The sequence below is a fragment of the Vanellus vanellus genome (assembly GCF_965231255.1).
Source record: "Vanellus vanellus genome assembly, chromosome: 3".
NCBI classification, from domain to species: domain Eukaryota; kingdom Metazoa; phylum Chordata; class Aves; order Charadriiformes; family Charadriidae; genus Vanellus; species Vanellus vanellus.
Window position 1 is genome coordinate 128969985 of NC_138907.1, and position 13933 is coordinate 128983917.

At 56.1% G+C, this 13933-nt stretch overlaps 1 protein-coding gene across 1 annotated transcript in view; it reads right to left on the reverse strand.

Annotated features, from left to right (window-relative positions):
* SELENOI (selenoprotein I) overlaps positions 1 to 12908 on the reverse strand; it is a gene marked incomplete at its 5' end in the record, with an annotated part of 34696 nt that extends 21788 nt beyond the window's left edge. The window contains one exon of the mRNA XM_082480955.1: positions 12861 to 12908. Within this exon, the coding sequence (XP_082337081.1) occupies positions 12861 to 12908 (48 nt within the window). The remainder of the gene's footprint in view (positions 1 to 12860) is intronic.
* Between the last annotated feature and the right edge of the window lie 1025 nt (positions 12909 to 13933).

Here is a 13933-nt window from a genome sequence, read left to right on the forward strand (position 1 = left end):
GAGCCCACTACCTCCACCCACAACATGTTAGCTGCCCAGTTCATGCCTTTAAGGGCAGGGACTGCGGTGCAAACCCCAGGCAGCCAGCAGTGTGGAGCCAAAGACAGCTCAGGTCCCCAGAAGGAAAGGGCAGAGTGGTGGTTTGCAGCAGCACAAACCTCACCCCGTCAGCATCAACCAAACCACCCAGAGAAGAGCAGCCGTGGCCCAACAGCCGTGCTGATGCACAGGCTCTTTGGCAGCCAATGCAGCTGAGCCACGTGTCTCCGGTGAGTCATCTCCTCACACAAAAACCCACAGAGTTTTGAAGTTCCTCCTAGGAAACCCTGCAGGACCCACCGTGCCCTGAAGTAGTGGTAGGTCCCCAACCACAAAGGGCTTCATCACTGCCACTGTGTGGCTAAAAACGGAGAGTCTGTGAATCCCCCACCAAAACACGGTTCGATATCTTTGATACCCCACAGAGCAAAGGCCACCGCTCAGAAACCAGACCTGTGGCAGCAGCAAACAGCACCCCAAGCTGCCGGCAGCAATTTCAGGATTGTTGAAGATAACGAGATGTAACACACAGGCTAGGTTCTGGGAGTGGACCTCATCGCTCATCAAAACCTTACAACACACGTCAGAAGTGCCTCTAGAAAGCAAAATAAAGCCCTTACCCTCTTCTCGCTGCTTAGCACAGAGCAAAACATCAGCCAAGGTTCGTGAGCCAGATCGTCTCCAGTTAACCTATAAGTGCTGCTACTCTGTCCTCCAACCACTAAGCTGGGCAGAGGTTCAAAACTCCAAATTTAACCGCAGAACAATAGAAGAAAGGAGAAAAACACCTCAAATTTTTATAGCCGCTCATCTGAAAAGTCATAGAATCATAGAATGGTTTAGGTTGGAAGGGACCTTCAAAGGCCATCTAGTCCAACGCCCCTGCAACCAGCAGGGACATCTGGGAAAAAGACCGGCCTGGCTAAGCAGGGAGCTAGTGTTGCAGCTTAGGGAAAAAAAAAGGATATACGGCCTTTGGAAGGAAGGGCAGGCCACCCAGGAGGATTACAAAGAGGTAGTAAAGCGATGTAGGGAAAAAATCAGAAGGGCCAAAGCTCAGCTAGAGCTAAACCTAGCTTCTGTTGTCAAGGACAACAAAAAAAGTTTCTATAAATATATTAGCGATAAAAAGAGGACCAAGGATAATATCTGTCCTCTAGTAGATGGGGCTGGTAACATAGTAACCAAGGATGAGGAAAAGGCTGAGGTACTTAATGCCGTCTTTGCCTCAGTCTTCAGCAGTAGGACCAGTTGTTCCTTGAATTCTCCGACCCCTGAGCTAGAATACAGGGATGGGGAGCAGAGTGAGGCCCCTGTAGTCCAAAGGGAAATGGTGAGGGACCTGCTTCAGCACCTGGAGGTGCACAAATCTATGGGGCCGGATGGGATCCATCCAAGGGTGCTGAGAGAGCTGGCGGAAGTGCTCACCGGCCCACTGTGCATCATTTATGAACAGTCCTGGATAACTGGGGAGGTCCCAGCTGACTGGAGGTTGGCAAATGTGACGCCCATCCATAAGAAGGGCCGGAAGGAGGATCCAGGGAACTACAGGCCAGTCAGTCTGACATCGGTGCCTGGGAAGGTCATGGAGCAGATCATCCTCAGTGCCATCACACGGCACATGCAAGAGAACAGGGTGATCAGGCCCAGTCAGCATGGCTTTGTGAAAGGCAGGTCGTGCCTGTCAAACCTGATCTCCTTCTATGACAAGGTGACCCACTTGCTGGACAAGGGAAAAGCTGTGGATGTTGTCTACCTGGATTTTTGCAAGGCTTTTGACACCGTTTCCCATAGCATTCTCCTGGAGAAACTGGCTGCTCATGGCCTGGACAGGTATACTCTTCGTTGGGTAAAAAACTGGCTGGATGGCCGTGTCCAGAGAGTGGTGGTAAATGGAGTTAAATCCAGTTGGTGTCCAGTGACGAGTGGTGTCCCCCAGGGATCGGTGCTGGGGCCCGTTCTCTTTAATATCTTTATCAACGATCTGGATGAGGGGATCGAGTGCTCCCTCAGTAAGTTCGCAGACGACACTAAACTGGGGGGGCGTGTTGATCTGCTTGAGGGTAGATTGGCTCTGCAGAGGGATCTGGACAGGCTGGACAGATGGGCTGAGGCCAATGGTATGAGGTTCAACAAGGCCAAGTGTCGGGTCCTGCACTTGGGTCACAACAACCCCATGCAGCGCTACAGACTGGGGGCGGAGTGGCTCGAAAGCTGCCTGGCAGAAAAGGACCTGGGGGTGTTGGTGGACAACCGGCTGAGCATGAGCCAGCAGTGTGCCCAGGCAGCCAAGAAGGCCAACACCATCCTGGCCTGCATCAGGAATAGTGTGGTGAGCCGGACTAGGGAAGTAATCATCCCCCTGTACTCGGCACTGGTGAGGCCTCACCTCGAGTACTGTGTTCAGTTTTGGGCCCCTCACTACAAGAAGGACATTGAGGTGTTGGAGCGTGTCCAGAGAAGGGCTACAAAGCTGGTGAAGGGTCTGGAGGACAAACCTTATGAGGAACGACTGAGGGATCTGGGGTTGTTTAGCCTGGAGAAGAGGAGGCTGAGGGGAGACCTTATCACCCTCTACAACTACCTGAAAGGAGGTTTTAGAGAGATGGGAGCTGACCTCTTCTCCCTGGCGACAAGTGATAGGACAAGAGGAAATGGGTTCAAGTTATGTCAGGGCAGGTTTAGATTAGATGTTAGGAAGCATTTTTTCACTGAAAGGGTTATTAAACATTGGAATAAGCTGCCCAGAGAGGTGGTGGATTCACCATCCCTGGAGGTGTTTAAGAAAAGGGTAGATGAGGTGCTTAGGGACATGGTTTAGGAGTGGTGGTGTTTTTATCAGGGTAGGTTAATGGTTGGACTTGATGATCTTAAAGGTCCCTTCCAACCTCACTGATTCTATGATTCTATGATTCTATCTGCAACCATATCAGGTCGCTCAGAGCCCTGTCCAACCTGACCTTGTATGTTTCCAGGGATGGGGCACCTACCATCTCTCTGGGCAACCTGGGCCAGTGTTTCACCACCCTCACTGTAAAAAATTTCTTCTTTATATTTAGTCTGAATACACCCTCTTTTAGTTTAAAAGAATTTCTAACCATGTAACATCCCACTGGCTGATGCTTGCGGCAATGTCATCCTTCATGAGCTCAACCTTCATGAGCTCAACCTTGGTGAGGCCGCACCTGGAGTACTGTGTCCAGTTCTGGGCTCCCCAGCTCAAGAAGGAGAGGGAACTGCTGGAGAGGGTGCAGCACAGGGCCACCAAGATGATTAGGGGACAGGAACACCTCTCTTATGAAGAAAGACTGAGGGAATTGGGTCTCTTTAGTCTGGAAAAAAGACGGTTGAGGGGGGACCTGATCCATGCTTATAAATACTTAAAGGGTGGGTACCAGGAGGATGGGGCCAGGCTCTTTTCGGTGGTGCCCAGTGACAGGACAAGAGGTAACGGGCACAAACTTGAGTATAGGAAGTTCCACCTAAACATGAGGAGGAACTTCTTTACCTTGAGGGTGGTAGAGCACTGGAACAGGCTGCCCAGGGAGGTGGTGGAGTCTCCATCTTTGGAGACATTCAAAACCCGTCTGGACGCGTTCCTGTGCAAGCTGCTCTAAGGTGTCCCTGCTCTGGCGGGGGGGTTGGACTAGATGATCTCCAGAGGTCCCTTCCAACCCTATGATTCTATGATACTATGAACCCCATGATGTGTCAAGGTGAGCAGGAAGACCACCTGTACAGCTGTCCTGCACGCAATCAATAGTTCAATGAAGAGCGGCATGAAACGACACCCTTTGGTAACACGTAGGGGCGTCTACGTACCAGGAACTGTAGGTAACATAACTCGTAACGTGAAAGCCCCCATGTCCACTTGTGCCGGGGGCAGGCAGGGCCCCACAAAGGTACTGACAACCAGGACACAAGGCACAACCAAACCGCCTGCCTGCCCCCCAGCCCTGCATGGGGCTGTGGAAGCCATGTTAGGTAGGGTTCAACAGGAGCCTCTTGAGGTATCACGGCCTGCTCCTGCCCCACAGCCCAGTCCCCACACCTGTCCCTGCCCCACACCGCCTGCCTTAGGCCTGTCCTCACCCCACGGCCCTGTCCCCACGCCTGTCCCTGCCCCACAGCCTCTGCCTTGGCCCTGTCCCCACCAGTGCATCCTCGCCCCACAGCCCGGACTTCTGGACGTCCTTACAGCATTCTCCACGACACAGAGCAGCACCTTGGGAAGCTGTGTGCCGTTTAAAGGCAGACACTCACAGCCTCAGAGCAATTAGAAGAGCCCTTGGGGAAGGAGTTAAGTGATTCAAGAACAGGGCTCAAAGGTTTCCTCTCCTTCACACCCTTCCTGCTAAGGCCCCTGCAGGAGAAGGCAAGCTGCATGTCCCCGGGTGAGGAAGACCAGCCTCTTAACCACCAGGGCCTCGAGCCACACATCCACAGCACTAACATCAAAAAGCCTTCCTTTCTACTGCTCTCACTACCAGTTTTGTTGTTGTTCCACCGGTCTGAACCGCCACTGGCACACATTGGTGTCTCTGCTCGGCAGAGTAAACCCTGCAGAGATCTCTTTAGGGCTCGTCTTTCCAGAGCAGCCTATAAAAGCCTGCCAGGGACAGCTTCCAGCCATCTGCTCCCCGTCACGCAGCATCTGCAGCCCTGCTCTCCGTGGCACTTGGAGTCTGAAGGTAAGAGGATTTCTTGAGGCTGGTTGAGGGGAAGAGGACCCTCTACTTCAGAGCAGAGAGGACACCACGTGGGACCAGCAAGTCCTGCTTCGTGCTGCTGTTTGCTTAAGGGACCTATAGAAACTGTTCCATCAACAGCCAAAGCATGATACACACACGACTCGTGGACCTGCCTGGCAGGTCTGCTGCCGGCACTGGCTCAGGATGATGACAGCCCAGGAGATCAGGGGTTCCCACCTGGAAGAAGGGTGCAGAAAAGGGAGAAGAGCACCCAGGAGGAGAGTACTTTCCACAATAAAAGGAAATCCTTTAAGCTAGATGCCTAGCTCTTCGGTGCATTCAGTGCACCAGGTCTCCCAAGCTAAGATCCTATCTGACGCTGCACACCAGCCGTGCTCAACACGCTACTGCAAACCCCGTGGTGACCCTGACCCAGTGACTGCTGTAGATGAAGTCAGCGACTCACATTGCAGTCAGCCCGAGTGTGCCCAGGCCCGTGCTGCGCTGCACAGATCCCTCGGACGCAGGATAAACTCAGGCAGCTCGCTGCAGCGGAGGAACCTGTGGGCAGCTCCCACTCAGCGTCGGTGACTGGGCCACCTGCGTGGCCTTGCCTTTATCTAGAAGTGCAGCAAGAAGCTCTCATGTGAACATTCTTTCCACCTGACACTGGAAATAAGGAATAGAGTTGTTTTCCTGTAAGAAAATCCTATAATAGCTCAAATGGTCAAAACAGGGGAAGCTTCTTCTACGGACAGGGTCCACCCAGCACGCTGCGTGTGGATTGGAGGCCCATCCGATGCTACACCACCTGGGGTTCCCACCATCTAAAAGGGTTGTAAGACTATCTATACTATTCTCTCCTTGTAGTGTTAGCTCTAATAAACAGCATTTTAAACGGCACCTTACAGAGTCTGAGTGCCCTTCTTATTGGGATAACAGACCAGCCCCTCCCGCTGCAAAATCTCTGCTATGTATGAACCCACCACAGGGCTTGCATGCTCTCAACCGCACAGCTACGCTCAGCATGAGATGCCTTCTCCATTCTCAGGAACAAGCAGCTGGGGAAGAGCCCTGCTTTCCCAAGGCAAGAGACGTCACCCCTCGCTGCTGTGGCCGTCCTGCAGTGGCTGCTCTGGGCAGCTCCACGCTGGGTGTCTCGGTAGAAGAGTGATGCTGGGACCTGCCGAGGGATGCCGTGCTAGGACAACGGTACCAACTTCAAGCAGGTCAATGGCCAAACCCACAGCAAAGTGCAGGTCACTGCAGAGAGAGGGTGGGATAAGCATCAAGCCTGGACACTTTTTCTTAGTGCTCGAGCACTGCCAGCTGCCCCCAGGCCTCAGCCCAGCAGGCGTGTGGCAGCAGACACCAAGAGGACTTCATTTCACCGCCCACGCAGGTAACGAGACAAAGAACCTCTTCACGAGAGCCACCAGCCAGCGGGCTGTCACCAGCCTCCCCCGTGCCGCTGCTGGTTGCATGGTCCCCATGGGCTGCCACCACCAGCTCCTGCTCAGAAGCCGGGACACAGAAATGGAAGGATTTTTGGGTGCAGTAGTTTTGCTGTAAAAGGCACTTCCCGAGCCCCAATCCACTTTCCTCTTACTGAACTCATACTTGCTCCCAAGTGAGACTCCAGCCTGTCCCACCTTTGGACCCAAACATGACACACATCATCGCCTTCCTATCATGAGACAGCTCGGTCCACACGTAAGGAGTGGCACTCCCACGTCCTCCTTTGCTGACGTTTCCCCCAAACCATTACATCTGAGGACAGATAACATACCCTTTAGGAAAGGCTGAGGTCCAGCCAGCCACACGGCAGAGGCTCGTATCTGCATTTCCACCCAGCTCACGCGGTGAGGAGCAGAGACCACTTACACACGTGGCCAGGGCCCCACACACAACACACATCGCTCAAATACTTTCCTGGAAGGAAGAGCCATGCAGCAACCACGTCTGGCTGTAAGACATGACCCAGGAACAGCCATCAGCAATTCCATCGCACCAGAAGACACCAGTACAGTGCAGGACCGCAGAGGGTAGAGCCGAATAAAGCAGACTCACAAGCAGCTCAGACAACAACGGGCAAGGAAAGGCTACGGGAAACACAGGGCACGCGACTGGAATACAAAAAGACAGCGACAAACCACCAAAGCTGTCTGTAACTAACAGGACACGTGAAGTTGCAGCGCTCTGCCCTCACTTGCAGTCAGTCTCACTTTCCACAGCCACTTTTGGCACCACGGCAGCTGCGAGCGCAGCCTCCCCAGCCCACTGAAACGAGCCACGAGAGTCACGATGCCACAGAAAACGACACGCAGCTCATCAAGACGCACAAGCAGAAGTAATACGAGTGCTGTATGCAATGCACGAAGCCATCCTTCCCCTCTCCGCCGCGCCGGCGAGGCTCCAGCTCGCTTGCTGCATCCAGCTCTGGGCACCACGCTCAGGGAAAGCCGAGACAACTTGCATAAGGGAGAGTTGTTTGGGCTGCGCTGTGAAAAGAGGACTCGGAGGCAGTCTGGGGGGAAGAAAGGGGTAGGTCTTTCTCCGAGAGAAAGCAGACACCTCTGTGAATGTTCCAGACAGTCCCATTTTCACCCCCTCCCCATAATTTTATAGAAGGAGGTTGCCCAGAAGCCTGCCAGAAAGCAATTTGCAGACAGGTTTTTATGAAGCAGATCATGACCTCTGGCATCCAGCTGCAAGGTTTACACTCCGAAACAGCAGTGCCTGGCTGCATCTTTCTTGGCAGACGACATTCAATACTTAACACTAACTGACCGTCTGGTTTTGGCAGAGGACATTCAATACTGGGCAACAGCAGAGCGTCTGGTTTGCCTTTCTTCGGAAGGTTGACACATGCATCCTGCTCTACAGCCTCAAAACAAGAGCTTTATTTTTGATATCAAGACCTCCACCCTGACAGAAACACCGATCATCTGCACTAGGCTGACAAGGCGGAGGAAGTGCTGGAGCACACATGCTTAGGATTCATCCGGCTCTCTGACCGCCGCGGACAGCATCTCCTCGGGGGAAGCCTCAGCACGCTGCTGCCAGGCAGGGCTGTAACGCATTAACTATTCGTTCCCGCAGAGAAACCCTTCCTTCCCATTTTAGGTTAGCTTAAATGAAATTGTCTCCAGGGGTACATACACTACACCCAAATCCCACAGTCTCCTACTGCAGAACTGATGTACACTTAAAAACTCTCCGATAATGCTGCACTTTTTGCTGCACAGCTTCCTCAGGCAGAGGAGCTCTTCAGTGTCCCTTCAAGAGCAGCTAAAGGACGGTTCCCTCAACACCCCTACCACCCGTGGCACCCAGCCAGCCTGTGACAGAAGGAGCGTACACCTACCTCTCCCCCAGCCAGCAGAAATGTGCACGCTGCAAAGCTAAAACCATCTGGACTCCTGACTCGCCGCTTCCCATATGCGCTCCTGGCAGCAACGGGAGGAGTAAACCAGCCAGGGCTGGAGAAAGCTGTGGACCATCTTGCATGAAGCTCTTCTGCTCCTGCTGTAACGGCTCCAGAGACACTAGCTCCTCTCTGAGAGCAGGGACAGGCTCCTTCCCTTGGACACATGTTGCCTCCTCCATATCTCCCCAAATCTGCTTGCACTTCTCCAGATCTACTGCGGGAAGGCTGGAGAGCTACTGCCAGGCAGAGTCAAAGGCTGCGGAGCCCTTTGCAGTAGGAACCAGTGCAGTTTTCCTGCAGAGGGTTTGGTTCTGACCACCTTTGTGGCTGGTCCCACCTAAGAGCAGTCACTCGTCCTAGCTGCTTTCCAGCTACACTGGCTTTGGGTAGATATTCAAGTTACACAAGGTGAACCACCTTCTCAGGTGACCTGCTGCGCTGCTGCCACACACTGACCTCTTCCACTAAGGTTAGAAACACAGGCCCACTTCGGGGACGATGCAGACAAAGCAGTTCAGCAACAGCTAAATTACTCTTCTGATACTTCGCACTCCCATCCGTACACATCCCACACTGCTCCTTCCTTGCCCTGTCCATTTGGGATGACAGTTTATCCTGTTGCAGAAGTTTTCTGGGCAAGAAGAGTTAGTTGTACCCAGAAGGTCAACCAGCTTTTCATCCACAGAGCGGTGATGGATCTAGAGTCACACCTTCAAGAGAAGGGGAGAGCAGGACAAGCCTCAATGCCTAAAACAAGGCTGGAATATGAGACCCAGTATCAGCAATTTGTGCCTGGATCAGCCACTTTCTCAAGGTTAAAATAGCAAAAAAAAAAAAAAAGCTGCCCAAGCAAACAAGACACATAGGAAGGGAACAGTGCAGAGAGACCGCCTGGGGTTTCATTACCCCCATGGCAGCCTGGTGTGTCAGCACTGATTGCTCTTCTTAACACAGTTTATTGCAAGCTCCAGAAAAGCGGTTTCACCCACGGGTGCTCACGCTGCCGATGAGCATGCGGAGACGAGGGTCAGCATAGGGCAGAATGATGCTCTTTGAGTGCCAAGTGTGAACCACCCACTCTTATCAAAGTCCCGATTGACTCAGTAAAACCACAATCTCTCCAGCAAAGCTACTTCTGCCAGTAAGACCGCACTCCTGCCCTCGGGGCATACACAGCTTTATTGGCCTCTGCCTGTTGGTTCAGCTGTGGCAGGCTGGGATTGATACCTCCAGAGACCTGCTCGCACATTTCAGCCCTACGCCATCCGAAACGAAGGCCAGTAAACACAACACCATTGTTCCTGGTGACCGTAAGCGACCGATGCTGCCCACACATGCTTTATGTGCAAGACGGGACTCTCCTCCTCGCCCTGGTCTGCACTCAGGGTCCTGTTCATAGATTTAACTGCGACGCCATTTCCATCAGGGGCATCTCTGGAGAGACCATGACCTGGGAGCTGGTCTTTGGTGCCTGTTACACAAACAAGAAGGTCGCTGAAGTTGTCTGGACACTCCCAAGTTCAACTGCCAGCACCATCTGTAAGAGGGTGAAGATCCCCCTTCTCACCACGCAGGTACTGGGAGGAAAGGCAGCAACACCACAAATCCCCCCAAGCACTACTGGAAAGAGATCAAAGACACCACAGTCTCCCTCTTTAAACAAAAGGATTATCTTCACAGGAGCAGAATTAGTCACTTTGGGAGGCCTGGCTCAAAGCTGAGTGTGTTTTGTTTACCTTTATCCAGCACCCACACAAAACCACCTCTTTCGCTGCCTTTCTAAACACACCTAAAGTTTACTGCTGAATCCCCATACAATCCCTCTTCCACGGGGAACCTCATGCAACCCGTCACATTGGTCAAACCCGCTCTACCAAGTCTATTTATCTCTACCTCATCAGCTCCAAGTGTGCAAAAGGAGAGCGAGAGCAAGCCCAGAGCACTCCTGCCCTCACAGACAGCTCCAGGAGGAGATCAGACCCACACAGCCAGCCTCACCCAGCTAAGCAAGACAGCACGTCACCTGCTTCACTCCTGGAACGCATCAGACTTGTCCTAACTGTCCTGCACGCTTAAATGACAGTCCATGAACCACCATGGAAGGATGACTGCAATGTGCGCAATGTGATGGATCCTAAGAACATGACCAAAGCAAAGGAGAAGGTGAGGTGAATCATTTTAGCTTCACTGCTGGTGTGGGAGAAGAAAAAATGTGGTAAACACCCACCCCTCCACGTAAACACGCAATCCAGTGTTACCTTATGTTAAGGATGCCACATAATTTGGCCCAAAATCAGCCCCTCGGAATTCAAACTGCCAGAGCAGAGCTTGTTTGCACTTACAGCAGCTTCCTTAGAAGGTTTCCAGTTCTTTCAACAAGACAGAGACTGGCACACTCGCACAAGGAGATGGGGACGATGTCTGGCACGCTTCGGTGGGTCTGACTGTGCAGAGAACAACCACAGGGCAGCGCAATGTGGTCCTGACCTAAAGGTGGGGGGAGCCCCTGGGCTGGCCCTGCTCCCACTGCAACAGACATGCACGAACCCAGAGCCCCCTCCTCTGCAGCCCTTTCACAGCAGGGGAGGCCACGGCACAACTGGGCAAGGGACCGTCCTCGCTGCGTGGGGTGACATGCCGCAGACGCCTTTCTTGACCACATCGCTGCCAGCCCAGGAAGGGGTGTGGGGACAGGCAAGCTGCCACAGCGCCGCTTGCAATCAAACCCACACAGCGCCCAGTAATGCCCCCCACTCCCAGGGACAGCACACATCTCCAATGTGATCACACCCCACTCAGCAATGTGGTACTGCACTGTACTGTAGGAAGAGAAGGAGGGACAGGATGCCATCCAGAGGGACCTGGGCAGGCTGGAGAAGTGGCCCCATGTGAACCCCTGAGGACCAACAAGGCCAAGTGCAGCATCCTGCACCCGGGGGGGGGGGCAGCCCCCGGTCCCAGCACAGGCTGGGGAGGAGGGATGGAGAGCAGCCCTGCCGAGAGGGGCTCGGGCGTGCTGGGGGGGAAAACTGGCCAGGAGCCAGCAGCGTGCACTGGCAGCCCAGCGAGCCCCCGGCATCCCGGGCTGCATCCCCAGCAGCGTGGCCAGCAGGGCCAGGGGGGGTTGTGCCCCTCTGCTGCGCTCTGCTCTGCTCTGGGGAGACCCCCCACAGTGCTGCCTCCAGCTCGGGGGCCTCAGCACAGGAGAGACATGGAGCTGGTGGAGGGGGGCCAGAGGGGGCCCCGGAGATGCTGGGAGGGCTGGAGCCCCTCTGCTGGGAGGACAGGCTGGGAGAGGTGGGGGGGTCAGCCTGGAGAAGAGAAGGTTCTGCGCAGACCTCTGAGCCCCTTCCAGTGCCTAAAGGGGCTCCAGGAGAGCTGGGGAGGGACTCTGGGTCAGGGAGGGGAGCCGTGGGACCAGGGGTAATGGTTTGACACTGGAAGAGGGGACATTTAGATGAGATAGTAGGAAGAAATTCTTAACTGTGGGGGTGGTGAGCCCCTGGCGCAGGTTGCCCCAAGAAGCTGTGGCTGCCCCATCCCTGGAAACATTCAAGGCCGGGTTGGACGGGGCTTGGAGCAACCTGGTCTGGTTGAAGATGTCCCTGCTCATGGCAGGCGGTTGGACTAGGTGGCCTTTGAAGGTTCCTTCCCACCCAAACTATTCAATGATTCTAAGGTGTGTCCCCAACTCAGGAGCATGGCTGGGGGTGCACAGTTGGTGTGCAATCACACTGCCACCACCTACACCCTGCTGTCCCCACACTGGACCGCACTGCACAGCACACTGGGGGGGACAAACAGCCTGGGGGTGACCACCTGGCACACAGACATGCTCACACCGTATTGCACTGGATGTTGTACCCCACAGCTTTGCACATGGCATCCTCGTCCCTGCTGGGAAACAGGCTGGGGGGGGGCGGTTTGCAGGCAGACACCCCTTGACTTGCTGTGGGGCACACAGGGGGGGTCCCACGTCTCACATGTTTCCCCACACCCACCCATGAAACAGCTGGCGGGAGGGAAAGGGGAGAGGAGAAGAAGCATTTTATTACATTGCACTGGTCCCCACTGCACAGCCCACCCGGGGAACAAGACATGGGGGGGGAACCCCCTTTCCCTGCACGGAGCCGAGCTCCCACCGCGCCCCACGGCTGGGCACCGGGGGGGAGGGGGGATCACACACTTCATACAACCACCCTTCCACTGCACAGCACCCCCCTCCACGGCAGCGGGCCCCACTGTGGCTGCCCCCCGCCCCACGGCTCCCCTCCACGGGGCCAGGACCCACGGCAGCCCCTGCCTGCAGACCCCGGGCCGTACGCCCCCCGCCTCCACGGAGCCAGGACCCACGGCAAGCCCCCCCCAGCCCCGGTCCCCGGTCCCCGCTGCGGCTGCCCCCCACCCCATGACACCGGGCTCCACGGCCACCCCTCCACGGGGTAAGGACCCACGGCAGCCCCTGCCTCCAGGCCCACCACGGCCCCGGGCCCCACACCCCCCCCCCCTCCCCGAAGCCAGGACCCACGGCACCCCCCACTCCCCCGGCCCCACTGCGGCCGCGTCCCCGCGTATTTCCCTTCCACACGGCGCCCCCCGACACTCCCTCACGGCGTCAGGCCCCGAGGCGCCCCCCCGGCCCCCATCTCCGGGCCTTAAGGCCGGCCCCCCCCCCCGAAAACCCCGCGCCCCGCCGGCACCTTGTACTTGCTGAAGCCGGCCAGCTGCTCGGCGGTCACGTACTCCATGGCGACCCGGTGTCGGTGGTGCCGGTGCCGCCGCTCCGCGCCCGCCCAGGCCCCCGCCGGCCGCCGTAACCCGCCTCCCGCCGCCGCATCGGCCCACCCGGCGTGGCCCTGACGTCACGGCGCCCCGCCCGCCGCGCGGGGTGTGTGTGGGGAGGGGCGGCTGCGAGAGAGCGCCCCCTGGAGGGCGGGAGGGCGGCGGGCGCTGAGGGGAGCGGGCGGGCGGCATTGCCGCTGGGTGTAAAAAAGTGACATTTTGGGGGGGAGATAAAGGCCTGAGGAGGTGCCGTAGGGGTGGTCTCGGGGAGGCCAGGCTCGCAGCCGCCATCCCGGGGGGGTGCTGGACCCGCTCACCCCCCCTGCGGGCCGGGAGGAGGTGTTTGGTTCAGAAGAAGGTCCTCCTCAGGGGAAGGGTCTGGAGCACACGTCTGGTGAGGGGCGGCTGAGGGCCCTGGGGGTGTTCAGCCTGGAGGAGAGGAGGCTGAGGGGAGACCTTCTCGCTCCCTACAGCGCCCTGACAGGAGGGGGGAGCGAGGGGGGGGCGGTCTCTGCTCCCCAGGAACAGGCAAAGGGACAGGAGGGAACGGCCTCCAGTTGCATCAGGGGAGGTTCAGGATGGATATTAGGAAAAATGTCCTCCCCAAAAGGGTTGTGAAGCACTGGCAGAGGCTGCCCAGGGCCGTGGTGGAGTCGCCGTCCCTGGAGGGGTTTAACAGAGGGTCAGCCGTGGTGCTGAGGGACGTGGGTTGGTGGTGGGCTGGGCAGTGCTGGGCTGATGGTTGGACTCGATGATCTTCAAGCTCTTTTCCAACCTGAATGATTCCATCCAGAGAAGGAGCGGGGGCTGGCGCAGGCGGCTGGGGCTCTGCTGAGGGGACCGGTGGCAGTAGTGGACGTGGCAGCGTGAGGTTTATGTTTGCACTCAGTCTTAAAGGTCTCTTCCAACCTACGTGATTCTGTGATTCTGTGTATCTTCACACACCCCCCTCATCCCCCACCACTGTTCAATGGGGAGGTCTGGGATTTTA